Source organism: Petaurus breviceps, unplaced genomic scaffold, assembly GCF_028583685.1.
Source record: "Petaurus breviceps papuanus isolate PSGF00001 unplaced genomic scaffold, PetGlider_PUasm1.0 118, whole genome shotgun sequence".
NCBI classification, from domain to species: Eukaryota; Metazoa; Chordata; class Mammalia; order Diprotodontia; family Petauridae; genus Petaurus; species Petaurus breviceps.
Window position 1 is genome coordinate 15,099,667 of NW_027185616.1, and position 27,595 is coordinate 15,127,261.

Below are 27,595 nucleotides of genomic sequence, written 5' to 3' on the forward strand. Positions count from 1 at the left end.
TGAAAAGTGATCACATGATACTTTCAAAATTGTTTTGTGTCCAGCATGGCTATTTTTCTGTGTGGATTTGGTGTGGTCTAATTGCTTTTCTCAATTTCATTTTCTTAAGTGCCATTTCTACTTTACTATAAAGTGCCTCAGAAGCTGAGGAGTTCAAACCCAAATGTCATGTCATTGGTGAAAGAAAACAGCCTCGCTAAAAATGCTGGTGGGCAGGTTTCATTTTCCACTTTTGCTGTTCTCTTCTAGTTTCATTATTAAATACTTCTGAAATGATCTGACTTAGTTGGGTTCCATTTCCAGTCTTCTGTAAGCTTGTTGTCCCCTCTGCTACTTTTCACTGTTTTGTGAACAAGACTGCTTATAATCTTCCACCATCCGCCTTTTCCACAGTTTTGCATATTAATTTTCTAAATTGATATTGCCCTTGGCCGCCATTTTTCTTCTAGGTAGAGAGATCAAGTGCTTTCTGGTTAAGGAAATTTATGCAGTCTTTTGACCTCTAGTGGTTGCTTTATATCAGTTAAACTAAAGGCAATACTGGTCATTAGAATCATTCTCTGTATTTGGCTACACTGTTTGTTAGAATCACTCTGTATTTTTCTGTTTATTGGACATCAGTGGTCAGATAATTCACCACTTATTATCCAGCCTGCAGGCTGGTGATGAGCCTCTTGGCATTTAGTTAGGCTTGTCCTTGTACAACAGGCAGAATCTGTTGTTAGAACCTTCCCAGCTGTGTACAACAAGTCAATGTTTGTGCTCTGTTGGAATCATATGGAAAAGCTAAGGTCACCTTCACCACATGAGATATCAGGTGGACTTTTTTTAGAGAAGTAGATGCCTCCAATAATGAAAGAAGTAGAGAAATATCTACAGGTATAACGAAGGGATCATGGACACAGTTATTATAAGGAATAATCTTATAATCTGCAATTAGCATTGGGGGAAGCTAAATTCAATTCAGTGCTTCCATGGATCTGTGAGTCATTTTAGTGAGATCTGATCAGATCTCCCTGATGTAGATGTTTCAGAGGATGGAGATAAAAAATTTCTCCATGCACTCTCCTCTTCTGTGACTCTCACGTCCACCTATAAAAGCCTCCACAGGGGGTTCATCCAGTATTTTGGGGTCTTTCCTCAGGCTTTCTTGCCATTGAGTGTAGAGGAATCCAGCACACAGGGTGGATTAATCAGTTATCCTTCACATTCTTCATATAAGCAAAAGCATTGAAAATGAGAAGGGCAGGGCAGCTAGGTGGTGCAGTGAATAGAGCATCGGCCCTAGAGTCAGGAGAACCTGAATTCAAATCCTGCCTCAGACACTTAACACAAAAACTAGCTGTGTGACCTTGGGCAAGTCACTTAACCCCACCTGCCCTCCCCCCTCCAGAAAAAAAGCAAAAAAAATGAGAAGGGCATGTTTATCAGACCTTCAATGACATCTTCAGAGAACCCTAGCACTGGAAGGGATCTTTAGAAGTCACCTACCATATGGCTTTGAAGGTTCAACACCCTTATTTCTTTTTTTTTTTTTAGAGAGGGGCAAATTTTTTAGAGTAGGGCAATTGGGGTTAGGTGACTTGCCCAAGGTCACACAGCTAGTTCTGTGTTAAGTGTCTGGGGCTGAATTTGAACTCAGGTACTCCTGACTCTAGGGCCAGTTCTCTGTTTACTGTGCCACCTAGTCGCCCCCAACACCCTTATTTCATGTAAGCAGAAACTTAGACTAAGAGAGGTTGTCACCTTGCAAGGTCACAGAGATAGCTCAGATAGCAGTAAGGGCTAGAACCTGGGTCTCTTGGTGCCGAGTCCAGTTTATGTTTTTTCCCCTCCTCTTCTTCCTCCTTCTCCTTGTTCCACGATTTCATTGTTGTAGGGAACTCCCAGTGACAAACTTCCTCTATTACTATAGTCTAGAAAATTCTAGTCTTAGGTACTTAGGGCACTGAAAGTTGTCCAGAATTACACATCCATTAAATGCCAGGGGTAGGATGTGAGCCCAGATTTTCTTGAATCCAAGGACAGTTCTCAATCCATTCTACCATCTGGTCTCCCTGATAGCTTAGAAGTAGTCATATAGTAGTGGATAAAAAGTTAGCCTCAAAGCCAAGAAAACCTGGATTCAATTCTTGATTAATACATATTGTTTCTGTGACCCTGGTCAAGTCACTTAACGTACTAGTGATCTAGATACTCAGTCTCGGACACATGTAGCCCAAACTATGCCCTAGTGCCCTTTAGCGGTCTCCATTTCTATTGAGTTTGATACCACTGCTCTAGGCAGCACTCTTAAATGAAAGGCTGCAGAGAAGGTGCCAGCTTGTGTTAGTGGAGGGGAATGGAATCCTGGGTTCAGTCCTGAGGATGCTATGTTATTCACAGTGCATATTTCAGCTAAAGTCACTTGTACCATCAAATGATCACACAGCAAGTTCTATGCTATGTACAAATGCCCCACGACCTTTAGAGCACCCTATTTTTCTTTGATTAAAGTGAACAGATGCAAAGAAGCATGCAGGTTACCAATGAAATGCACACAAGGATTCAAGAATGCACACAAAACTACTTACTTGTTGTGTTATCTTTTTTTAAATCTGAGGGGGGAGAAGGGCGGACATTAAAAACAATGAAGAGTAGTAATTTCCAATTATTCTGTGAGAGCTCATTAAGAAAAACAAATCATTTCTCAGCTTTACATTTTGTAGTGGGAAAGCATTCCTTCCCACTCATGTGAAAGAGATTTCCCCGAAATCATGCCAGATGTTTGGGATAACCACATGGCCACTTATAAAGTTCATTATGGCAACATGGAGCTGATCAGCTTTGTTTGATGAGGTCAGCAGTTTGAAGCACATGCTAATGGGGATTTTTGCTTCAATATCTGCTTCAAGCTACTCTGGAGAGGTTTTTTTTGTTGTTTCATTTTGTTTGTTTTTTTAAAAAGGGGATCTTAGTCCTTCCCTCCCCTGACTAGGTCAACCCAGGGCAAGTCTTAGCTCTTTCTCTCAACATGCCAAAGGAAGTTTCTGAGATCTTGTAAAAGAGCCACTCTGAAGTAAGACTGGGTTCCAGGTAAGGATAAAGCCTCCAACAGGGTTTGAATGAATTCATTCATTTTTTGTAATGACCTTTGAAACTAGGTATTCTAATTTTCCTTTTATCCTGAGGAAAGAACGAGTTAATTCATGAGAGTAACCTGGCTCTAGGAACATACTCTCTTCTAAATATGAAGTATAGCAAGGGGTTCTTAAACTTTTTTTTGGGGGGGGGTGTCACGGACTCTTTTAGCATGTGGTGAAGCCCGTGGATCCCTTCTTGGAATAACATTTTTAAATACATGAAATAAAATGCATAAGAATAAATGGGAAATCAATTATAGTGATACACAGTTATAAAAATACTTTTATTTTAAAGTTCATAGATTGCAGATAAGAACTCCTGAGACATAGGATTCTGCATTACCTAAATGTGGCACTTTTGTACAAGCCATGGGCTCCCTGTGCATGCTGGGAAGCTTGGTGCATTCAGGCAAGGTCAACAGATGCAATCCAGATTTGTATAGGCCTTTGTGGGACTTTTCTTCCAGTGTCAACCATTCCTTTGTGCAGAATAGACTCTTTACAGCCAGGCAGTGCTCTCTAAAACATTTTATGGAGAACAGTGAGAGAGACTGTTTAAAGAGTGACATGTTAGTGCAGTATTTAAGGTATAATTTATATACTGTGTTTTCGAAACAATATGGTAGTGCAAGCTGATTCTCATTCCAAAAAGGGTTTGAGAAACTCCCTAAATTATAGGAAATTTTATTGGGAACACACAGTTTTCCATCCTGGGTATCCCAGTGGCATAACTTGATTTTTCAACACAAGTAATTCTACAGAATTTCAAAGCAGGGAGTATCATAAATATAGTATTAACCAGACTGTATGTTTGTATGGAAGCCCCAAGGTCTGTCATTTTAGAAGAATAATGAGAAATCATTAATTGCAGTAAATACATTCTTTTAGAATTAGGATCACAAATCTCAGAGGCCAAATGAAATTTAGAGGTTAAATTATGACTAATATCACAGTCCTGGTAGGTGCCAGATGAAGAATTTGAATCTAGTTCCAGTGTTCATTCTGTTGAACCCACTTTGTTTTTTTATATTACCAAGCTTTAATCTGGGAAGGCAGTTCCTGGGTTCTTGATTTTTGCTAGCTACATTTTTGATTCTCCCTCCAGGATTTTGACCAATGTACAAAGGTTAGGCCTCTCAAAAGAGCACAGCACAGTGGTAAGAACCCTGGCTCTGAAATCCCCGATGATCAGGGTTCAAATCCCTTCCCCAACCCTCTTCTGTGACTTTGAATGAGTCCCTTCAGATCTCTGAACCTCATTAACCTTATCTGTAAAATGGGATTGGACTAGACAGCCTCAGGTTCTTTCCAGCTCTGACTCTAACCCTAGGGGTTTTTTTTTAATCTAATTCTCTTTCCTCTATATGATATACCTTATCTCTACAACTTCATTTTGCACTCATATTGAAATATTTGGGAGAGTAAAAAAACTACAAGCTACCTAAATGTCCATAGTAGGGAGCTAGCTGCACAAACTGTGACAGACACAGTGTCCCAAAAATTTTGGGGGCAGTTTTAAAAATGTGAAAAAAAATGCACCAAGACCTTTGGACACCCTGCCTAACAGAATGCCTGTGGTTCCAATAAGACTGACAACTATGAGGAATATCAAAATGTTAGTGCAGAATTAAGAAAGCAACAACAGCAGAATAGCTTGTACCTAAATGATGCTTATTAGTTTTTATTGTGTAGGTCTGGGTCACTGATTTTATTAAAACAGGGAACTGCTGATGTGGAAACTCCCTCCACCAAGACAAATCAGCAACTCTTCTGTTGTTTTCAGTCATTTCTGACTCTTCATGACCTCATTTGGGGTTTTCTTGTCATATCATTCTCCAGATTATTTTAAAGATGAAGAAACTGAGGCAAATAGGGTTAAGTGACTTGCCCAAGGTCACACAGCTAGGAAGTGTCTGAGGCCAGATTTGAATTCAGGAAGATGAGTCTCCAGGTCTGGCATGCTCTCCACTACACAACCAGTCCTAGAGTCCTAGAACATTGCCCGAGGTTCTGAAAGATTAAATGATTTGCCCAAGGTCACACAGCTACTATGTGTCAAAGGCATGTCTTGAACTCAGGTCTTCCTGACTTTATCGACTATGCATGCCATGGTGCTTCACGTGACTTTTTTTAAAAGAGTGAGTGTGTGAGTGTGTGTGTGTGTCTTTGTGGAGTGAGTAGACAGATATAAAGAAAATGCAAAGGGAACACCAGAGAGAGTAATTGATCAATTGTTATTGGATAATTGTTTATGGATGTTCATTCTTTTTTTATTAATTTATTTTTTTGCCTTTTTTTTTTTTGGAGGGCAATTGGGGTTAAGTAACTTGCCCAAGGTCACATGGCTAATAATTGTGTTAAGTGCCTGAGGCCAGATACAAACTCAGGTTCTCCTGACTCCAGGGCCTCTCTATTCACTGTACTACCTAGATGTTCATTTTAAAATGTCAATAGTTTTAAAGTATGCCTGATTGTCTTTGTTTCAAGTCCACATAAATGATTGTTTTTTAAAACCTCTTTATAACCTAATGAATTATTTGCATCAAACAGCTGTCAGTCTTGTTGAGTGCAGTGGCAATCTGATCCGGGGACAGTGTAATTGGTTAAAAGCCTTTGAGCCACTTTGTAAGGATGATAACCATCTCAGCATCCACAACAACAATGATTGTGGGTTATGATGGGGTGCTGATGACAAGGCTGGGGAGTAGCTGTCTTCACCTTCCTTTACTGGTTACACCTTCTACTTATTATATGCAGGGAATCCTCTGGTTAGGGCTGTAGAACATCATATGAACTTATTGGAAGATAGGAAATAAACCCTTGATGGGGAAATCCAAAACTTCTGGTAAATGTGGGACATTAACAGACAGGTTCTGCCTCTTTCCACTCAGGTCACAGAGAAAGCATTAAAGGTGGTGGGAGGGTATTGAAGAGAAGTAAGTATGTGCCCACAGCACTCGAATGTATCTATCACTTGCAGGCTTGAGCAAGGATATATTTTGGCTAGAGAGTTCACATTCATAATGCACTTTCCTCATAATCACTCATTAGGGCAGGTAGAGCGAATGTGATTATCTCTATTTTAATTATTTTCTGAACCTGTGGTTTCATTGAAAGAGAGGAGGCTTCTGTTGAGCTAGCCCTCTCCCAATACAGATAGATCAATGACTATTTTGCAGTTTATGGTCTTAGGCAATTTCATGGGGACACTGAGAAAGGAAGGGATTTACCCAGGGTCACAAAGTGAGGATCTCTGAGATGGGTCTGGAATTGAGGTCACCCTGACTTTCTATCCATTATACCATGTTTCCTCTCCATTAGTGAGATCATTTATGTAAAAGGTTTTTTGCAGGGGGGGGGGGGGCGGGGAGGATGGTGGTGGCAATCAGGGTGAAGTGACTTGTCCAGGATCACATAGCTAGTAAGTATCTGAGGCCAGATTTGAACCCAGGTCTTTCTGACCCCAGGGCTGGTGCTCTATCCACTATGCCCCAGCATTCTCAGATCTTAAAGATCTTAAAAAAAAAACTATATACATTTAGGAGTTACTTTATAGGTGATGAAATCGACTTAAAGGTAACACAACCAGTAAGTGTTAGATCCAGGATTCAAATCTAGTTCTCCTAGCTTCACATTCAGTGTTTCAGGGGTGGCTAGATGGTGCAGTGAATAGAGCACCATCCCTGGTGTCAGGAGGCCTGAGTTCAAATCCAACCTCAGACACTTAACACATGCAAAAAACTAGCTGTGTGACCGTGGGTAAATCACTTAATCCCAATTGCCCTACCTTTCCCCCTCCAAAAACAACAACAACAAAATAATTCAGTGTTTTACCTACTGCCCCAAAGTGGACTCAAAGGAGGGTCCTATAGTTTTCTTGATGATGTTGTGATAAATGGAATGAGTAACATGGAGATGCAGCATGACATACTCATTTAAAGCTGTTTTCGTGTTGGGAAGCTCTGGGATGGTTCGAGTCCTGTTTCAGTGGCAGCTATTGTAATAGTAATGGTAATTTGAAGACCTTCCCTGCCCTCAATAAGCCGAATGTAATCACATGGAGACTGTGGTGCAAGGAGTTTGCTGAATAGTGGAGCAGAACTGAGAGGAAGCTGGGAGTCAGAGAAGTTAGCGTGGAGGGAGAGAGAGGACACAGGCAAGGAGACAGATAGGCTTGTGAGTGTTTGGTTGTGGGAACGCCTGAGCAGGGGGAAGGCTTTGGGATGGTGTTGCTTACTGCAGTAATAAGGTACATTAACTTCTTTGTCACTATGATGGATTTGGTTTTCTGATGTTGGGATTTGGCTTTCTGGTGTCTGAATAAATATGTTGCTTCTCTCTTCTATATGGAGAATTGGTTTATATTTTGTGATTTAGAACTATGCCGGCATATTCATAGTTGCCTTTGGTACTATGAATATTGCCTTGGTGATACAGCTATGTAGTACAATAGACAGATCACTGGGCATTAAATTAGGAAGACCTGAGTTCAAATTCAGCCTTAGACACTTTCTAGATGTGGACACATCTAGTCCAATGTTGACATGTTGACATGACCTTGGACATATCACTTAATCCCTAATTGCTTTAGTTTCCTCAACCATAAAATGGGGATAATAATAGTACTTATCTCCTAAGGTTACTGTGAAGATCAAATGAGATAATATTTACTTGTGCCTGGCACATAGTAGGTGCTCCTTCCTTATTCCTCCCCTCCTCTCTCTTTTACCCCCCATCAGCTTCCTTCCTTCTTTCCTTTGTTCCCTCCTTCCTTTTTTCTTGCCTCTAACATAAAACTGAGGAAAGGCACTTAACCAAACGGTGTCCCCAGTCAACTGTATAAGACTGTAAGCTGAAGATGAGTGGCTGATGATCTGCTACCGTGAAGGGAGCTCCCACACTGGGAAATTACAAGTCTACATCCTGTTCCCCAACCCTGTCCCCCCACCAAAAATCAACATAATGTTATTTTTTCTGATTTAGTAGTACATTAAACTCTTTTATTCTTTTATTCTCTCTTATTCTTTTTCTTCCATGACCAATCAGAGCCACCTATCATTAACACAGAAGGCTTAATAAAATCTAATTTGGGATTATATTTATACTTTGTTCCAAACACATATAATTGATCATTTGGTTCACTCTTGCTCACAACCTCCTCTGCTTTTGTGAAACACCATACCTGGTTTGTTTTAGTAAATATGTGCATGCATATGCCAGCCAACACACCTGCACAAAGGTTTAGGAGTTGGCATAAATCCAGCAGCATCGCACCCCTGAAAGATGTGGTTACAGATCAGAGACTCCACAGCTGGTCGGCAGAGTGAACTCAGCTCCTTCAAGTCACTCCAGATGGTCTGGACAAGAAGCTCTTGGGTGTCCTCTGGGTCCCCAGAGGTGGAGTTGTAGAAAACAAGGGTATCCTTTGCCAAGACGGTGCTGCAAACCTCCCCTCTATAGGTACTGCAGTAACCTGAATCTTCTCGGTGAAGTTTGCTGAAAAATAACGAACAAAGTTCCCAAGCACATGCTACTTCTCGACATTCAGACTGTTTTGTTCCAAATATGTATCCTAGAGGCAGAAGAAAAATCAGAGAGCAACAACAACAAAAAAAGCCAGTGCCATAATCTACTTACTGCATCCATCACTTTACATACAAGATTGGAATTTGTATCGATTCAACATTTGTTACATAACAGCATTCCCTTCCTAGGATCCATAAACGTGATTTTTCTATATTGATAACTGTTTTTCAATATAATTGGTTTCCACAGAGTTGGCCTCAGATCCAGGAAGACCTGGGTACAAGTCCTAACTCTGACACATCCTGGTTGTGTGGCCCCAGCAAGTCACTTAAATTCTCAGTTACTCTATGAAACTCTCTAAGACTCTAAGTCTCTAAGAAGGTGCATAATTGTATTGGTAAAGGATTTTTTTTTCTCTCCCCCCTTTTTTTTCTTGCTTTTTGGAGGGGGAAGGTAGGGCAATTGAGATTTAGTGACTTGCCCAAGGTCACATGGCTAGTTTTTGTGTTAAGTGTCTGAGGCTGGATTTGAACTCAGGTCCTCCTGACTCCAGGGCTAGTGCTCTATTCACTGCACCACCTAGCCACCCCGGTAAAGGATGTTTTTTATTTAGAGCTACAGATATATCCAGTCCTTCTACTGTATGCAGAGTACCATGATAGGACATGGGTGTTGGAAGAGATAAGGAGCAGAAACTAAGTTTAGAGAAGAGATAGTTCCTGCCCTCCTGGAGTTTACCATCCAATAGGGGGATACAATACCTGTAAAAATAATTATCATACAAAATAATGTGTGATAATTGCATAAGTGAAAAACCAAGTAGTATGAAAAAATCTTTATTAATTGGAGAGATCAGGGAAAACTTTGAGGGGGGTGTGATTTTTAAATAAGTAGAATTTTAAGAGGTGGAGATGGGGGAGAAGGAAGAAGACATTCCAGGGACAGAAAAGATTACAGAGACAGAAAAAAAAAAAAACAGGGAATGTACGGGGAACAATAAGTTGTACTGATTGGCCACAGGGGACAGTATGGATATTAAATAGGTTTGAAAGACAGGGTGGTGCCAGATTGTGAAAGTTCTTGCATACCAGGCTAAATATTTGAATCAAACATAATTTAACATAACTCAGTGAAACAGTATATTGCTATTTCCATTGAGTTCACTAAAGATAAATTAGGAGACAGTCTTGCTGCTCTCAAGGAGTTCAAGTCACCAGATCCAGATGATTTGTATCCTAAAGTATTGAAGGAACTGGCAGATACTAGAGCTGAGCAGCTGTTGGTGATCTTTGACAGATTTTGGAAAAAGGCAGAGGAGCCACAGAACTGGAGAAGAGAAGAAATGTTTTCCCAATTAAAAAAAAGAAAGAGAAATCTGCAAATTACTGAACAAGGAGCTTACTTCTATAGCTGGCAAGATTTCTAGGAATAATTATGAAGGGAACCATAGCTAAACACTTAGAAAGGGAAGCAGTGAACACTAAAAAATCAGCCTGCTTACTCAAGGAACAGTGATGTCAGGTTAACCTCATTTCCTTCTTTGTTAGGGTGGCTACATTACTAGATAATGGGAATGCTGTTCATATAAGATATACTTATATGTCAGCAAAACCTTTAATAATTTCTCATGGTATATTTTGGGTAAGGTGATGAAATATAGGCTAACCTATATTACAGTTAAGTAGATTTGTTATTATTTAAATGATCAGACCCAAAGAAAAGTCATTAGTGGGTTGAGGTCTAATTGGACAATGTCACAGATCCAGGCATCTGCCCTTGGTCCTGCTCTGTTCAACATTTTTTTCATTGACTTGAATGCAGGCATATATGTATACTGGTAAAATTTGCAGAGGACCCGGAACTGAGAAGTTGAATTACCATATTGGATGGCAAAACCAGGGTCCAAAAAATACAAACAATTTGGAACAGTGGGTTGAGTCAAATAAGATGTAATTTAGTAGAGATAAAAGTAAAGCACTATTCTTGCTTTTCAAACAAAAATGACTTCACAAATAGAGGACAGGGAAGTATGGCCAGACAGTAGTTCCATTGAAAAAATATCTAGGGATTTTTGTGGACTTAAAAAAATTAAGTACTTACTATGTGCCAGGCACTGTGCTAAACTCTTGGGATACAAAAAGAGACAAAAGACAGTTCCTACACTCCAGGAGCTTACATTCTAATGGGGGAGATAATATGTGAACAAATAAATACAAAGCAAGCTATGTACCGGCTAAATAGGAAAAAAAAAAAAGAGGGAAGGTACTGGAATTAAGAGGAATTGGAGAAGGCTTTCTGAAAGAGCGGGATTTGAGTTAGGACTTAAAGGAAACTAGGTTGGTCAGTAGTTGGAGTGGAGGAGGGAGAGCATTCCAGGCCTGAGGGAGAGCCAGGGTCATGGGACAACATAATCACACAGACTGTCATGTGGGCAAGGGACTTCATGTATTATGTCTGATCCTAGAGGAAAGGATTAGGAGCAAAGTGTGAAAACTGCAGAGAGGCAGATTATTTCAGGTATGGTGGGTCTTTTTTGTTTCTTTTAAGCAGTTCTAGCTATCTCTACTGAAATGGAATGGTCCTCAGACTGAGGCTGGACAATACCTTGTTGGGATTTGGTAGAAGGGATTCTTATTCTGGTTTGACAAGGCAGTCTTTAATCTCTCTTCTGATTTGTGCCTTGCTATTGCAAATAGTGAAGTTCCAGAGCAGGAAATTTGGTTAGTGCAAGCTGACTAATGCTAAATATTCAGAAAGTGACTTTAATATAAACCACTTAGACTGTTCTCCCCATGTAAAAAATGGATCTCTTTGACCGTGATGGCACATCCCAGGAAAGGGTGTAATAAGGGACAAAAGAATGAGTGTCGCCATCTTCATTTTGAAGTGAAGATGCTGAGTCAGTAAGAAATGAGGGAGATTTGTTCAAGGTACCACCATGGGCCAGCTCTGCTGCTAAGAATCAAGTTACCCCTCATCCACATTCCATGCAATGTGTTGTCTCTCCTTAATCAAAAGGAAATCTCTGTGACAACTTTCCAAAAATGACTTGGGGGTGCTTTGGCTTCGTTTAGTTCCTAGTGGCTGGCTGTATAGGCCCCACGGCACGTGGCCAAACCACTATCTGATTCCTTTGCTCTGTGGAACTTCTTGCGACACTGTGTGCTTGGTTCAGTTCCACAGGGCTTGTGAAAGGGGTCAGGAAGCAGACCTCTTGTTACAAGCCCACAATCTCAGATGTCCTTCCTAGTTGCCTGAGTCTCTCCCTGCAACCCTCAATAAGAGGTTTACCTTCCCTCTACCTTTCTATATGAAGAGGTCTTTAAGCCTCCAGTCTCACAGCTCACTAAGGGAAACTCAACAATCAATTTCCTTGAAGGGTCACTCAGTGTAATTCCCTAGCTCCTGTCTTTCTCCCATCTCTACCCTGTACTATAAGGTTAATATTCTCATAGCTCTTAGCCAGGATTTGGACAGAAAATGAATGCAAAGAATTCCCATTGATTTCCACAGTTGTCATTTGCAAAGTGAGAAGAAGCCAAATCCTTGCCCAATCAAAGTGCATCTTCTACGTGGAACTCGGCATCTCTGCCAGGGAGCCGGGGAGCAGCAGTGATCACAGCAGCTGTCCTTGTTTATTCCACCAGTTGAAGGAAGGTCACAGAGATCAGTTCACAACATGCTTGCTATTTTGGAATGGTCAGCGGTACTATTTGCTAGCTATTCTTTCTTCACTCTCCAAATGTTGTCCACCAGCCCTTCCAGGGCTTCCTACCTGCCATTATCTTTTACCTCACTGTTCTCTTTTCCCATCCCCCAAATCCAGTCGTTGCATAGTAGGGAGTATTTTCCATTGTACTCCTGGGTCTCTGACTGTCTCTTCATCTTTCTGTTATGGAATATGACTTCCTTGTTTTTATATTGCATAAAAATGCTTTTTGTCTTTGCTTCTCTCCCCTAAAAGCATCCAATGCTTTACATTCAGCTCCACAACTGGAAGAGACAAGAACTTAGGGAATTTATTGCTGCTGACACTCATTTGACCCTAATCTGATAGTGCCTTTTTTTTTTGGACAGTCCTGGAATTGTCACCTTGTCATTAAACTCATTTTGTCATTAACAGATGGATAGTCCAAGCACTACCTCGGTACCTCTGAAATGCTAATTCAGATGCCTCTGATATGAGGAAATATGGGAAAATGTAAACAAGAATGGTATAGGATGAGAAAGCAAGGCAGTTTACAAGACTACCCATATTGGCAAGATAAAAAGACCTTAAAGAAAAGATTCTTTGGGGAGGGAGGGAAGATATTGGGAAGTCATAGAGATAAGGGGAAAAAAGCTTTAATTTTTAAAAAGAATATGAGACATGACGGAGAAAAATCAGAAAAAGGGTTTTAGAGAAATGATGGAGATTTTGAGGAAAAAGCTATTTTGGATGTGAATATTAAAGAAAATGATATGCATGTCAGAATGACTTTATTGGGCCAAAATATACCAAATCAATATTTCATAATAACTTTTTGGTGACATTTATATCCTGGGAAATAAAATCGTGTTTGGTTCTTTAAATAAAAACAATATTAGAAAGCATTTTTTTTCTCTTCTCATAATGACTCTATGGGGTAGGCAATGAAAATGCAATTATTCCCATTTTATAGATATGGAAAATGAGGCTGGGAGACTGGGTGACTTGCCCAGAGTCACACTCCTGAGAGTCAGAACTGGGAATCCATCCCAAGTCTCCTCCATTCTGAGACCTCCACTAAATCACCCAGAGATCATGGATTTATCAAAGTACAGTGGAATTTAACATCCTTAGTGACCAAATTTGATTATAAGTTCATAGAAGATAAAAACCATTATGTAAAGTTTGATCGCACCTCACACGGTACCATGCACATGGTAGGCACCAATGAATGAATGGGAGCTCTATGGATAGTAACTAGGAATGATCCTGCCATATTAAATGTGCAGTTGTCTTATGACTTTTCATCTTTCTTTATTCATCTTCAAGAATGAAATTGTGGCAGAGAGAAGAGGAGGAAAAAGCATTTTAAAGTCTCTTGCCACCCAAAGAATAATGTTCTCATTGAGCAATTTTCTTACCTCCATGCTATGTGAACAGGAAAGGAAGGCCCCACAGGCAGCCACCAGATGAAGGAGAAAAAGAGAAAAAGAATTAGTAAGTTCTCGTTTCCTTTTTTCTATTACCACTAGATAATTTTTAACATTTTGAAAAATTTTGACTCTAAATTACTGGAAGATATGTTCATAGTGGAAATTGTAGTGCTTCTAGAGTCAAAGAACCTGGATTCAAATCTTGCCTTTTCTGCATACATCCTTCATGCTCTCAGGAAAGTTATTTGACTTTCCTGGGTCTCAGTTTCCTCTGTAAAATGAGAAGTTATAACAGATGTCCTCTGAGATCTCCTATGATCACAGATCTATTTGAGACTTAAGTGTCCCTAGGTTGACATACAAGTTTGGGGGAAAAGAAGCAATGAGAAAGTCTTGGACATCCAAATTCTTGGTGATCTGGTGGTTATCAGTGGGTAGAGTCATCAGTATATACTGATTTTGTAGGTGGAATTAATTTCCACCTATTCTTTGAACCACTAGGAACTTTTCACCAATAAAGTTGGGGTGATCAGTGAAAGAAGAGGAAAATCAAGAAGTTATATAGTTATTGCGCCCGCAGTTGTGAACATTGGCAGCATTATAGCCCCAGTATCCTTTCTCCTTGGGGGCATTGCATTGTCTAGCATGAGCAGCAGTCCTTTTCAGACCTTCTGAAGACTTCAGGTGCATTACTGGTTCAAGCATGAAGCAACCATTGAATGGAAGTTTCAGGAGGACCAGAACTATTTCTTTTTCTTTTCATATTTCTTTCCCCCGTGCCTGAAACATAGCAGGCATTTAATGTTTCCTGAGTTGAATTGATTGAAAATATGCTAAATCTATTGCTACCAATGTCCATTTATTTCCCACAAGCATGATTATTTCTTCCTTTGTCTATCTACTTATTAATACTTTCTCTCCCTCTCCCCCCACCTCCCTCCACCTCCACCTTCTCTTTCCCTCTTTTACCAGATCTGTGATTTCATCCACATAGAGAACTCCTGGTTAGGAACTTCCTTTATCAAAACAGATTAGCAGATTCCGTGAATCTTAGATTCCTAAAACATTGCTTGGCATAGAGAGGTTAAGTCACTTGCCTAGGCTCACCCAAGCAATATGAGTCAGAGGCAGTCTTCCCAACTCTGAGGCCAGCTTTCTATTCATTATACCATGTAGCTTCCCTATTGAGACTTCTTTATTTCCTTTTTACCAAGCATAGAGGAAGTTCAGGACTTTCTAAGAAGTAAGTGAATTATATAGAGGAAAAACAACTTATGTTTTCTCCTCAAAATTATTGAGAGTAGTTGGGTGCAGGGCAAGGAAATTCTTTATACTGCAGAACTGTGGTGTAATGTCTTTTCTCTGCCTTGCTTTGGGTCTGAGTCCATTACCCTGTTGCTTTATTATGAAATGATGAGAAGTTGCCCCTCTGTGAGTTGCAAATGGCCTCAATTTAAAGATGTTCAATACTTCCCTCGGAATGGAAAGCTGTTCAGAAGTTACCAATATCACAAATTACTGTTCCCCTATGATTTTCAGAGCCGTTTCCTCAGTCACACTTCCCTCTACTCAAGCCTGAACCTTGGGAGTCTAAAGAAGTTCTTTCACGTGAAAATAAGCATTGTTACCAGGAAATAAACAGAGCTACCACTTGGAATTTCTTTGAGCTTATATAGAAAAGTCAGCTTAGCTTTGTTATGTCACTGGAGGAATCATTTGATGATTAAAAAAAAGGGGAAGTTTGCCTTTAGTACCTAACTTTTAAAGATGACCATTAGCATCTTTCTCAATATTTCAAATTCTAAATATAACCTTTTATACACATATATACATATATAGGTATGTGTGTCTGTATATACATACACATATCTTATCTATCTATCTATTTATCTATTTATCTATCTATCTATCTATCTATCTATCTATCTATCTATCTATCTATCTATCTATGTATCCTCATACTATTTCCCTTTTGGAGCTTAGGTCATTCTTCAATTTGGAGTTGGAAAAGAACTTGGAGATCCACTCCCACTTCCTTTTACAGATGGGAAACTGAGACTCAAGAGATTTTTTTTGCAAGTGATAACTTTAATGCAATAACACATCTAGCAAAACTTGCCTAGTCATTATAAGCATTATAATGCCTTAAATACTGAAGAAATAAATGTTGTTCATAGAGTCAATAGATTCAAATAGCTTTGAAAAGTTCACCTAACCTTATAAATACAAAAATGAGTTCACTATCACAGAACTCTTTACCATAAATTAAACAAGTGGCTCCCTCTGAAAATTCAGTCCCAGGCTCAACTAAAGTGGAAAGCACATTACAATTGCATAATTGTTCTGCAAACAACTCAAATTCAGAGATTTCATGAGAAGCTTGTGAGGGGAGGGGGGGAGAGAAATAATTCCTTCCTGCAATACCAATTTGTCAGATTTTACCTTTTGCCTGTTTCATAAACTCACAATCTTCTTTCTTGCAAAAACTATTTTCTTTCAAATTCATGTACTATCCAAAAGAAACTAAACTAGTCCGATTCATAATATACTTTGTGTAAGTAATCTGTCATTATTTCATGGAGAGTTCAGGTGAGGCCTAAAATGTTGCTATTGGTTAAGAAACACATTCTTTATGTACACATGCAGTTGGAAATCATTGGTTTTTCAATATATGCAGCATATCAAAGCATACTGAAATACATTCAGGGACAGTTAGGTAGCACAGTGGATAGAGAATTAGCTCTAGAGTGAGGAGGAACTGAGTTCAGATTGGTCCTCAGACACTAGCTGTGACTGGCAAGTCACTTAACCTCAAATGCCAAGGGAGGAAGGAAGGAAGGAAGAAAGGAAGAAAGAAGGGAAGGAGAGAGACATTTGGCAGGCCTATAAAGCAGATATAAGTAGAAATCCTGTTGTTCTAGAACTGAGACATTGTTCACAAGGTAGAGATACTTTATTTGTGCTTGTAGTGACAAGTAACATTCATTCATGTTCACATTAGTTTTCCGTAGTGAACTTTGCTGAAAAATGCTAAAATGGACCAAAAAATTCCTGGTCCTAGCATCTTGTGGTTTTTAGTGGATTTTGGTCTTGATAATTTTCTGTGGTTGAAAAGAATGGCTTCTGACAAACCTCCAAGGCAATGTATTTTCTGATGGGGATATTTCTTCTTCTTCTTTTTTGCCTTTTGGAGGGCAATTGGGGTTAAGTAACTTGCCCACGGTTACACAGCTAGTTTGTGTGTGTGTGTGTGTGTGTGTGTGTGTGTGTGTGTGTTAAGTGTCTGAGGCCGGAATCGAACTCGGGTCTTCCTGACTCCGGTGCTGGCGCTTTACTCACTGCACCACCTAGCCGCCCCTGGATCTTTCTTCTTTAAGAACATTCATTGAAAAGCCTTCTAAGTCCCCTAAGAAGTTTCTTTAACCCTTTTACAATCTCTTATTGATGAAATGGGGACATACTAAGGGTCTTCATGGGTTAAAGCCATCTGCAAGTCAACTTTAGATTGTTCTGGATAGATTGTGCAAGGTATTCTAAATACAACTTGTCTCCAATTTCTTGTATTAGTTTGACCAATTCAATGGTATCATGATTGACTTCTGGACTTGCAGGTTGTTGAGGTGGAGGATTGGGATCACTCTGCAGGAGGGATACAGATGCCTTCTCCCCACATATTCTGGTCAGGCTTATAGAGGTCTGGCGTTTAGACAGAAAGGGGCAGACTGATGACAACCCCTGCCCTTGAGTCTTGCTCTGGAGGGTGGCTGGCAAGCAAAGAATGGTCCTGGGGCAGTGGTCGCGGAGGAGCACATGACATGTGCAGACCTAAGTAGTGTCTGGCCTCCAATCTGCCAGCTGCTCCTCTCAGATCCAGACTTTAAGTGACTTGCCCAAAGTCATATAGTGAGAGAGCTAGAAAAAGTTATTCCCTCTCTATCCAAATCCAGCACATTTTTTTCGTTACCTATATCAATTAGTCTGTTTCTGGGGAACCTCCAAATAAGATATTGGAGATAGCTTTTGGCATCATTAACCTTTTGTATGTCGTGAGTCCTTTTGACGATCTAGTAAAACCTCATCTTGGCATGATGTTTTTAAATGCATACAATAAAGTACATACGATTAAAAAGGAAACTAATTAAATTGAAATACAATTATAAAAAAAATTAAGTTCATAGCCCTAGGTTAAGAATCCTTTTATAAAGGGGAAAAAACTACCTCAAAGGTATTTGGGGTTTAAATTCATTTATATGAATCTCAAATCCATTGAGTCTATCAAAAAAGGTGAAAAGTGTAAGACTGGAAGATTAACATGGGGGGAGGGTGAGGGGGATGAGATGGGAGTAGGGGATGGGTGGAAGGAAAGAGACAAGCAAGCATGTTTATTAAGTCACTACTATGTAACAGGCACCATGCTGAGCAATTTTAAAATATTGTCTCATTTGCTCCTCTCAACAGCCCTGGAAGGTAGGTGTTATCATCCCACAGTTCATAGTTTAGGAAACTAAAGCAGAGACAGAGTAAATGACTTCCAAGGGTCACTTCCAAGGCTAGTAAGTGTCTAAGGCTGGATTTGATCTCAGGTCTTACTGACTCCAGACCTAGCACTTTATTCATTGTACCATCAAGCTGCCTGGCACACATACACACACGCTTATGTATATATGTACATGTATGTCTATATATATATGTGTATGTATAAATATATAGGAAATATATGATACATACTTTATATATATATATATATATATATTTTTTTTAGGTGTCATATATCCATAAAAACTGCCTTGTGTTCCAGAGATCAGATCAGTAAGGGAAAAATACTGAGTATCATTATGTTGGGCAGGGTCTATGATCATGCCTGAGGAAGATTGAATAATAGGAAAGTAATTCTCTCCCCTATCCCTGAGTCTATTTATCCTGATGACCACTATTCCAAGACTATTCCCAGTACAAAGACCTTGGAATGTCCTCATAAAATCACATTTTAGCATTGGCTGGGACAGCAAATATTATTTAAAACGGAGGTTTACTTCTTTTGTGTTATGAACTCCTCAGAATAATGTTTGTAAGTAATTGAAGGAAATGCTAGTTAGAGGGTAATGAAAATAAATATGTAATTTTTTCCCCATTCAAGTTCATAGATACCCTGAAATCTATCCATGGATCCATGTTAAAAACCTTTAACCTAAATCAATCATCTCATTTTGCAGATTAGGAGAGGTACAGGGAGTTGCCCAAAGTCCCATAGTTAATACATAGTAGAAGTAGATAAGAAGCCGGGTCTACTGACCCCTGGTCCAGTACCCTTTCTCCTATATTACACTGTCTCTTTCCCGGATCCCACCATATTACCATCAGACTGCCAAATGGTTCTCCTGAGGACAAGGAGAACATTTTTTGCCAAATATCCCCTTCACATTGACCTGGATCCAAATTTAGGATGCAATTTGAGCCTTTGGGGGCTGGGATTTAGGGAAGAGGGGGTAAGGGTGAGGAAAGTAACTTCCTGGTTCAAAGGGATTTGAGAGGCTGCTCCTCCAGGTTCTCACACCCCAAGTCATGCTTATGAAAGAAACTTTTGATGAGTTACAGCAAATGGGAATGTGTCAGGAACATGTGGCTCTAATTTCCCTCAGGCAATACACCGGGATCTGGGAAACCAGGAGGAAAATGCCTAGTGAGAAGTGAGTTGTTTTATTTTTACTATTGCTGTTGGCAGCCAAACTCTACCCCCCCCCAAAAAAAAAGCTCAGTCAAAAATGTCTTCTCAGGCACCTCAGGCTTCCAGCTTTTCTCGTCTCCAGTTTCCTTACTAGAGTGAATATGAAAAAATGAATAAAAATATCTGAAGAAGGAAGGTTGTATAGGAGCTTCAATTGACTTTTTCAACATTGCCTTGCATGCATCATCACTTTGGAAAAATGATGTTAGGTATAGGGGTTACTTCCTAATAAAAGCTTATATGTCTGATGGGCCTGCTGTTTTGTTCACTTGATAGCATCAGATTAAAGACCTCTCTACATCTACCCAGGGCCACACACTAAGTCACTGCCTTTTCCTTAGGAAAATGTGACCAAGTGAATGATATTATTATATTGATTGATGATACAGTGTTTTTAGAATTTTGAAAAACATTTTACAAATTTCCATGTCATTGGACTATGTGAGCAGGAAAGGAAGGTTTTCCTGCTGCTTAACTATAGAGTGAGAAGTTGCCCCTCAGTGAGTTCCAAATGGCTGGAATTCAAAAATGCTTGAGACTTCCCTGAGAATGGAAAGCTTCACAGAAGTCACTATTCTCAAAAGTTAATGTTCCCTTTTGTTTTCTGAGCAACTTCCTTGGCTACACTTCCCCTTTCTCATCTTACAGCTTTGGGTTCAAAATGAGTTCTTTCATGTCAAAAATGTCACTGGAGGAAGCTGAAGGAGCAAAGAAAAGAGAAGCAACCATTCTGGGAGGTGACTTCTATAGGAATGAACCTCTCCCATTTCATAGAGAAGGAAAGGGACACTCAGCAAGGGGGAGTGGTTTTCCCAAAGTCACACAGCTACCCACTTCATCATGCTATCTCATTCAATATTTGCATATTATATTTTAAACCAGGCTCCCGTTTCTTAAGGAAGGGCCTGGTTAAAAATACATACATACATACACACAAGCATAAAAGACTTACATATGTGTTTATGTATACATACGAATACATATGTATACATATATTTATGTACTGTATATATGTGTATATATGCACACATACCTATACACATATATCTGTATAATCTTGTTTTTCCCAAGTGAGTCTGATGACATGCCAACTATATGTTAGTTTGGAGGTATTGTTTTTGCATTATATTACACTAGGTTTGAAAGATCTAAAAGGAAAGGACCTCAGAGGCCATCTAGTCCAACCCTCTCCTCTTACAGATAAGGAAACTGAGTCCCAGAGAAGTTAAGTGATTTGTCCAAGGTCACAGAAGTAGTAAGCTTCCAAGGCCAGATTTGAATGCAGGGCCTCTGACTCCAGAGTCAGTGTTCTTCCCACTCTATCTGATCTGCTTCTGTGTGAAGGTTTGTGTTGTGGAGCTCCAGCCGTCTATTACCTATTTCATTTAGAGATAGATACTTGAGCTAGTAGCCCAGCATAAAGTTCTGTGATAAGCCAGTGACTGACATACTTTACCTAAGTGGGAGGAACATAATGAACATTGTACTGAATGCACTTTAAACCGTTTGCTTGAAATTAAGGCTCCCTTCAGGGATCCAAAAGGCACTTAAGGCAGCTAGTTGCACAGTGAATAGAACTCTGGGTCTGGAGCCAGAGGGACCTAAGTTAAAATCCAGCTTTAGGAACGTATTAGCTATGTGACTTTGGGCAAGTCACTTAAACTCTGCTCGCCTCAGTTTCCTTAACTGAATAGAACCTACCTCACAGGTTTGTTATAAGGATCAGAAGGGTATTTATAAAACGTGGTGCACATATTAAGTGCTATATAAATGATTATTCCATCCATTCATCTTCCAGTGCTCCTCTGTTCATACTAGACCATCACTATAACCATATCTTGAGGGACAAAATTAGTGGGAAAAGCCCCCTCCCTAGACCCCAACACTAATGGGAGACCCAGTGATCACAGAAGAGCCAGGAGGTCTAAAGAGGACTCTATCTCTCTCACCCTCTGTGCAGAGAGGAGAGGTCAACAGCTGCCTTATCATTGCAACAACAGATAGCAACATCCAGGGGCCTGGGCATGAGGTCAGCATTCTCAGGGTTCATGGTGGGCAAAACTCTGGCCTGCAGAGCTTTTGCAGACATGCTCGGAGCATCAGGTGAGTTTTTCCTAAGCCTGACACTTCCTGTTACATAAACGCTTTACATATTTGGGAATCCCATGCATACTTTGGGAGGCATATTCCAGATTCACAGAACCTGGGGTTTTAAGGAAATGTGAGAAAACAATCTGTCCCTTCTAGAACCTTGTCTTTAGGAAAGTGAGAACTTCATTGCTCTCATTTTTTTTTTATGAGGCAATTGAAGCTAAGGAAAAGTTAAGTTACCTAAGCAATGTCACACAGTGACAGGGCATTGGGGGAGGGGGATGGGATAACTGGGACCCCCAAATCTAGCTTTTCCCACTACATGAATGCATTTTCTTTTAGTTTTGTCCTAGGTCTGTGATTTCATCAGGTCTGACTAGGGGATTCCCAATCTACATGGTAAGAAGCAGCTATACTGCAATTTAGAGCCTCAGACAGTAGTTACAGGGAGGGAGGAACAAATATTTATGAAGTGCCTACTATATGCCAGATAGGGCACCAGGTGGTGCAGTGGATAGAGCACCGGACCTGGAGTCAGGAAGACTCATCATCCTGAGTGGCAATCTGGCCTCAGACACTTACTAGCTGTGTGACCCTGGGCAAGTCACTTAACTATGTTTGCCTCAGTTTCCTCATCTGTAAAATGACCTGGAGAAGGAAATGGCAAATCACTCCAGCATCTTTGCCAAGAAAACCTCAAGAAGGGTCACAAAGAGCTGGACCCCAACTGAAAAATGACTGAACAAGAATGTGCAGGGCAATAAGCATTTTACAAATATTTTCTTTTATTCTCATCACAATCCTGAGAGATAGATGCTATTATTAACTCCACTTGAGAGTGGAAGAAATTGAAGTAAACAGAGGGTAAGTGAATTCCTAGGGTCATACAACTAGTACTGTGGCTCCAGGTCCAGACCACCATCCACTGTGCCCTCTACCAAGGAGGCCATACATTCTCTGTGATTCAGAGCCCTGGAGAGTTGCCTTGGACACTGAGATTAAATAACTTTCCAAGCCAGTTTGTCAGAGGCCGAACTTGAACCCAGGTCTTCCTGACTCACAGGAGGTCAATTTTCTACTCACCATGCTCATTGCCATTCTGAGATGGTTTTTTTTTTTCTTTTTTTTGTTTGTTTTGTTTTTGTAAATAGGGAAAGGACCTGGGATTTACTCAGTACGGGAAATGCCTGGATGAGGAAATTCCTTCTACAAATCCAAGATGGCACCTCAAGCAATTTATAGGGTCGCCACCTAGTCACTCCAACTTTCTCTGCAATTCTTATCTTAGAGACTTGCCTAGAGCCCTGAAAAATGTGACTTGCCCAGAGTCCCCTAGTGAGTATGACTCTAACCTAATTCTTCCTGACTTTGAGGCTGGCTTGCTAGCTGGTATGCCCTTCTGCCTCGTGGTAGTTTTTATTAACCTTAAAATAAAACTTTTATATCACACATACTCTGGGGCCCTCTTTGTGATGCCTTTGCTAGGTTAATTCCACTTTTCCCCACAGTGGTGCATCAATTCTGCTGCCTTAAGACATCTTGGTGTAATGGAAAGAACTCTGAATTTGGAGACAGAAAATTTGGGTTCAAATCCACACTCTGCTTCTTCCTAGCTGTGCCATACTGGGGAAACCCTTTGGCTTCTCTGGGCCTTGGATTCCTGGTTTGACAAAAGGAGATGGTCAGATTAGATCAGGGTTTCTTAACCTGAGGTCTGTGAACTTAATTTTTATAAACAGTTTGATAAATATTTCAATGTAACTGATTTTCTTTGTAACCCTAGGTATTTTTATTTTATGCATTGAAAAATATTGTTCTGAGAAGGTGAGACTGCTAAAGGAATCCATGACCTACAAAAAAAAGGTTAAGAACTTCTGGATTCAATGATCTCTTAAAGCTCTGGCCCAGGGGTGGATCTGCTTATAAGCTAAAGGTCTCCTGATGCCTAACAATGCCACGCTACAGTGACTATGATTAGAGTGTTGGCCTTGGAGTCAGGAGGATGAGTCTTCCCGAGTTCAAATCTGGCCTTAGACATTTCCTAGCCGTGTGACCTCTGCCACATGTTTTGCCTCAGTTTCCTCATCTGTAAAATGAGCTGGAGAAGGAAGTGGCAAACCACTGCAGTGTCTCTGCCAAGAAAACTTCAGATGCGGTCATGAGGAGAAGGGCATGACTGAACAATGATTTGGATCCCTCGACCGTTTCCTTACACTGAGCAAGGTAAGAGAGCTGATTGTAGCTGTTTTCACATGACTTTGAGGTGGAATGAAAGTCATTAAAGAAGTTTCCTTTTTTGTGGAAGGCTTTACACAGATTGCCCCAGGACTTATCCTTCAAGGGAGCCACACATAAGTCCCCAGTGACAGGTGAAGTGTAACCAAAGAGGAGGAGATGGGGTGCGGGGGAAGGGAAATCATCCAAGTGCAACAGAACAAAGCAGAGCCATCCTTCCCCTCCTCTCACACCACTGGACGAATGCAAAATGTGAACGTGCAAGCTTGAGCTGCCAGGCATACCTGACACACTGATGGTGGCCGCAGCCTTCACCGTGCTGAACTTCTCCCCGTGCTTGTTAGTGGCTATGCAAGTGAACAGGCCTGGTCTGGTAATCAACAGCTGTAGCTGGGAATCAATCACTCTGTCTTTCACGCTTTCTAGAATGGACCCAGCAGACACCTGGCAAGGAAAGCAGACGAGGAAGAAGAAGTAGGTCAATAAATTAAAAATATACTGCATCACTGAACTGAACTGGCCTTTGGAGCTAGAAGGCCGGAGACTAGCCTAGCTATGTGTCTCTGGGCAAATTATTTAGACTAACACATTTTCTTCATTTGTGAAATAGGGAGAATGATGATGATGCTACTGACTAAACAGGTTTCTTATATTTTTAAAATTTAAATTTTTTTTTTAAAAATTAGTTTATATTTTTTGTTATTCTGAATTTGACTAGCACTAACAAATATGAGCCATTGCTAATACAAAGGACAGAAACAGAAGACTAAATATAAAGCTGTGGATCTCTATTAGATAGAACCTGTTTTTAAGAACATATAATAAATTCAATATTTCGGTTTCAAAGCTGTCCTGCCTGTCTGTGTCTCCTGAATTTCCTTCAGTTCTTTTCTATGCATTTAAACAAATGCTTTAGTGACCCTCACAGAGTCCTTGTAAAGAAACAGCTTTAACTCACCTTGTTTGCTCATTTGTTTATTTTTAGGAGACTTGCAATTTCATGAAGGTTCACAAAGCTTCTGGGACTTACAGTCTCTGTTGCCAGAGATACTGGGATGTTAAAGCAACTTTGCCCAGAGGCCATTCAGCTAGTATATGTCAGAGGTGAGATTTAACATCAATACCTCTCAAAGAACCACATAAATATATTTATTGTCTCTAACCCTTTCCACAAAGGCTTTTTGGGCTGGCTTGTAGCCCAGCCATGATTCCCAGCTGCAGCTACAGGTGTTTTGCATCTTTTTATTCAGAGTATAGCTAATAAGAGAAGTCTTTGTAAAGAAAAACAGAAACATAGATAATAGTCTTACAGAAAGGCAAGTAGCATTAACTTAAATATGCAATTTAAGTGAGACCAAAAGTTCTAGACCAAAGTCCTAGTTTTTCAGATGAGGAAACTGAGGTCTAGGGAAAGAAAACTGCTACAAAAGTTAAGGTGACAATCCAGGTGTTCTGATTCCTGGGCATAGCACTCTCTTCTGAGGCTGTGGGCTCCCTTGCTCTAACAGCAGGAAAGTCTTTGAGTATTTTCACAGGATCAAAGATTTCAAGCTGGAAGGGACCTTAGACTACAATCTAGTACAATACACTCATTTTGTAGATGTGAAAAATGAGGGTCAGAAGAATGAAGTGAGCTTTCCTGAGGTCACACAGACAGTGAGAGAGGTAGGATTTGAACTCAGCTCTCGTGACTCCAAATTCAGGGGTTTCCCACTATTTCGTGCTGCCTTGATGATAACAACTCCTGCTCCCCTGAAAGGAAAAAACTCCCCCACCAAAGGTGAAGAAGACTAAGAAAGATATCTTTTCCTCTAAGCCACTGGGATCTTGCTTTGATCTATTGCCTTTTACCTGTATAACAGGTATTGGTCCAAAAGTCTCAGGGGGGAAGCTCTCTCTGTATAATCAAGTTACAGCTTTGCAGTCTGGGTGCTCAGCTCAACTTGGTCCCTTTAGGAAGGACCAGGTACTTCAATTGACCTAAAAATTCGCTTAGTCCTTTGTGGTTATTCTGAAGTTCCTAGTCTTCTAGTCATCAAATTTTTATAGATATCTCTAGTTTTACCTTTTCTTCTTACTTTCATCTGTATCTCCCCATTTCTTCCTCCTTCTGCTCTTCTCTCTCCCTTGTGTTCTCCGTTCTGTTCCCCTCCCAATCCCCATTTCCCCAAAACTTTTTTTTTTTAAGTCTTTCCTGGAGCGGTTAGGTGGTGCAGTGAGTAAAGTGCCAGGTCCAGAGTCAGGAGGACCCGAGTTTGGTTCCGGCCTCAGACACTTAACACCCACACCCACACACACACACACACATACACACACAAAAGTCTTTCTTTGGGGAGGCTAAGTGGTGCAGTGAATAGAGTACCAGCCCTGGAGTCAGGAGGGCCTGAGTTCAAATCCGGCCTCAGACATTTAACACAAAACTAGTTGTGTGACCTTGGGCAAGTCACTTAACCCCAATTGCCCAACCTTACCCCCTCCAAAAAAAAAGAGTCTTTCTTCCCTTTCTTTCCTGGTTACTGGGGAAGGTTTGGAAGGTTGGCTTGAGAATAAGCAGAAAGCCAGCAATGCTGAAAATATTGGTCCAAGAAGAATGAGAACAGTGGTTCTGAGATCCTAGACTGAATTTGGCATCCTTTTCTCCCTCTTTGGAGGCTTTGGTCAAAGCCACCCATGTGAGCCAGCAGCAAGTCCTGTCTGTAATAAGTAGGTAACAGGATTTCATCTGGATGGCTTTCATTATCTTTGGAATTTTTTTTTCAGTTTCCAATTTTTTATTTTACAACTGCCCTTACTACTAATAAAAAAAACTCTGCTTTTGCTTAGGGGATGTGAGTTTACTGTTATCTGGGGGATATTTCTAATGCCAGGTTGAATATTTAGTCATTTCCCCCAGTCTTTGTGTGGGATTAGCAATGCTGAGAGAAAACCTTCTTTGCCAGAGTCATAGGGATGGGGCTTCTGGTTGAATTTAGGTTATTATATTTATCGGGACTCCAATTTTTACCCATTCTGGCATAACAGCTCATACCCACAGCAACTATCTGTATCAATCCTTAGGGACTTTGCACTTTACAAATTGTATTTGATGCTAACTAGTAGGGCTGTCAGATGGTGCAGTGGGTAAAACACTAGACTTGGAATCAAGAAGACTCATCTTCATATGTTCAGAATCAGTCTCAGACATTTAATAGCTGTATGACCCTGGGCAAGTCACTTAACACTGTTTACCTCAGTTTCCTCATATATAAAATAAACCGGAGAAAGAAATGGCAAACCACTCCAGCGTCTTTGCCGAGAAAACCCCAAATGAGGTCGCAGAGTTGGATGCAACTCCACAACAACAAAAACCTGTGTGATCTTGGGCATGTTATTTAATTGTCAGAGGCCATCTAGTTAAATGAGGTGGGGGAGGGGCAAATTAGATGGCCCCTGAGAGCCTTTTCAGCTCTAGGTCTCTAACATTATGAAGATTTTTCACAATAACTCCACAAGATAGGCAGCAGAATTAGTATTATTTCCATTTTTTAGGTGGGAAAACAGGCAGAGAAAGAAATTAAATGATTTGTTCAGAGTCACTCAGATAATAAGCATTCAGACCAAAACTTGAACCCAAGACTTTTAGACTCCAAATATAGCTTTTCCCCTCATGACACCATTATTATTATTTTTAATGACAGAAGTTGGTAGATTCTTTGGGAGTGATATTACAGAGAAGAGAAAATCCCCACCCTCAATCCAGCTCCAAATCTTTTATGCTAGCCTTTAAATTGGAAGC

General features: G+C 40.3%; 1 protein-coding gene across 1 annotated transcript in view; it reads right to left on the minus strand.

The window, feature by feature from the left end:
* The window catches only part of MUSK (muscle associated receptor tyrosine kinase), a 221,111-nt gene that overhangs the window by 27,816 nt on the left and 165,700 nt on the right, over window positions 1–27,595 (minus strand). Inside the window, exons 7-11 of the mRNA XM_069086620.1 lie at window positions 24,105–24,264; window positions 13,758–13,764; window positions 8,352–8,618; window positions 3,466–3,641; window positions 2,574–2,597 (exon numbers count right to left, since the gene is read on the minus strand). Of these exons, the coding sequence (XP_068942721.1) occupies window positions 2,574–2,597; window positions 3,466–3,641; window positions 8,352–8,618; window positions 13,758–13,764; window positions 24,105–24,264 (634 nt within the window). The remainder of the gene's footprint in view (window positions 1–2,573; window positions 2,598–3,465; window positions 3,642–8,351; window positions 8,619–13,757; window positions 13,765–24,104; window positions 24,265–27,595) is intronic.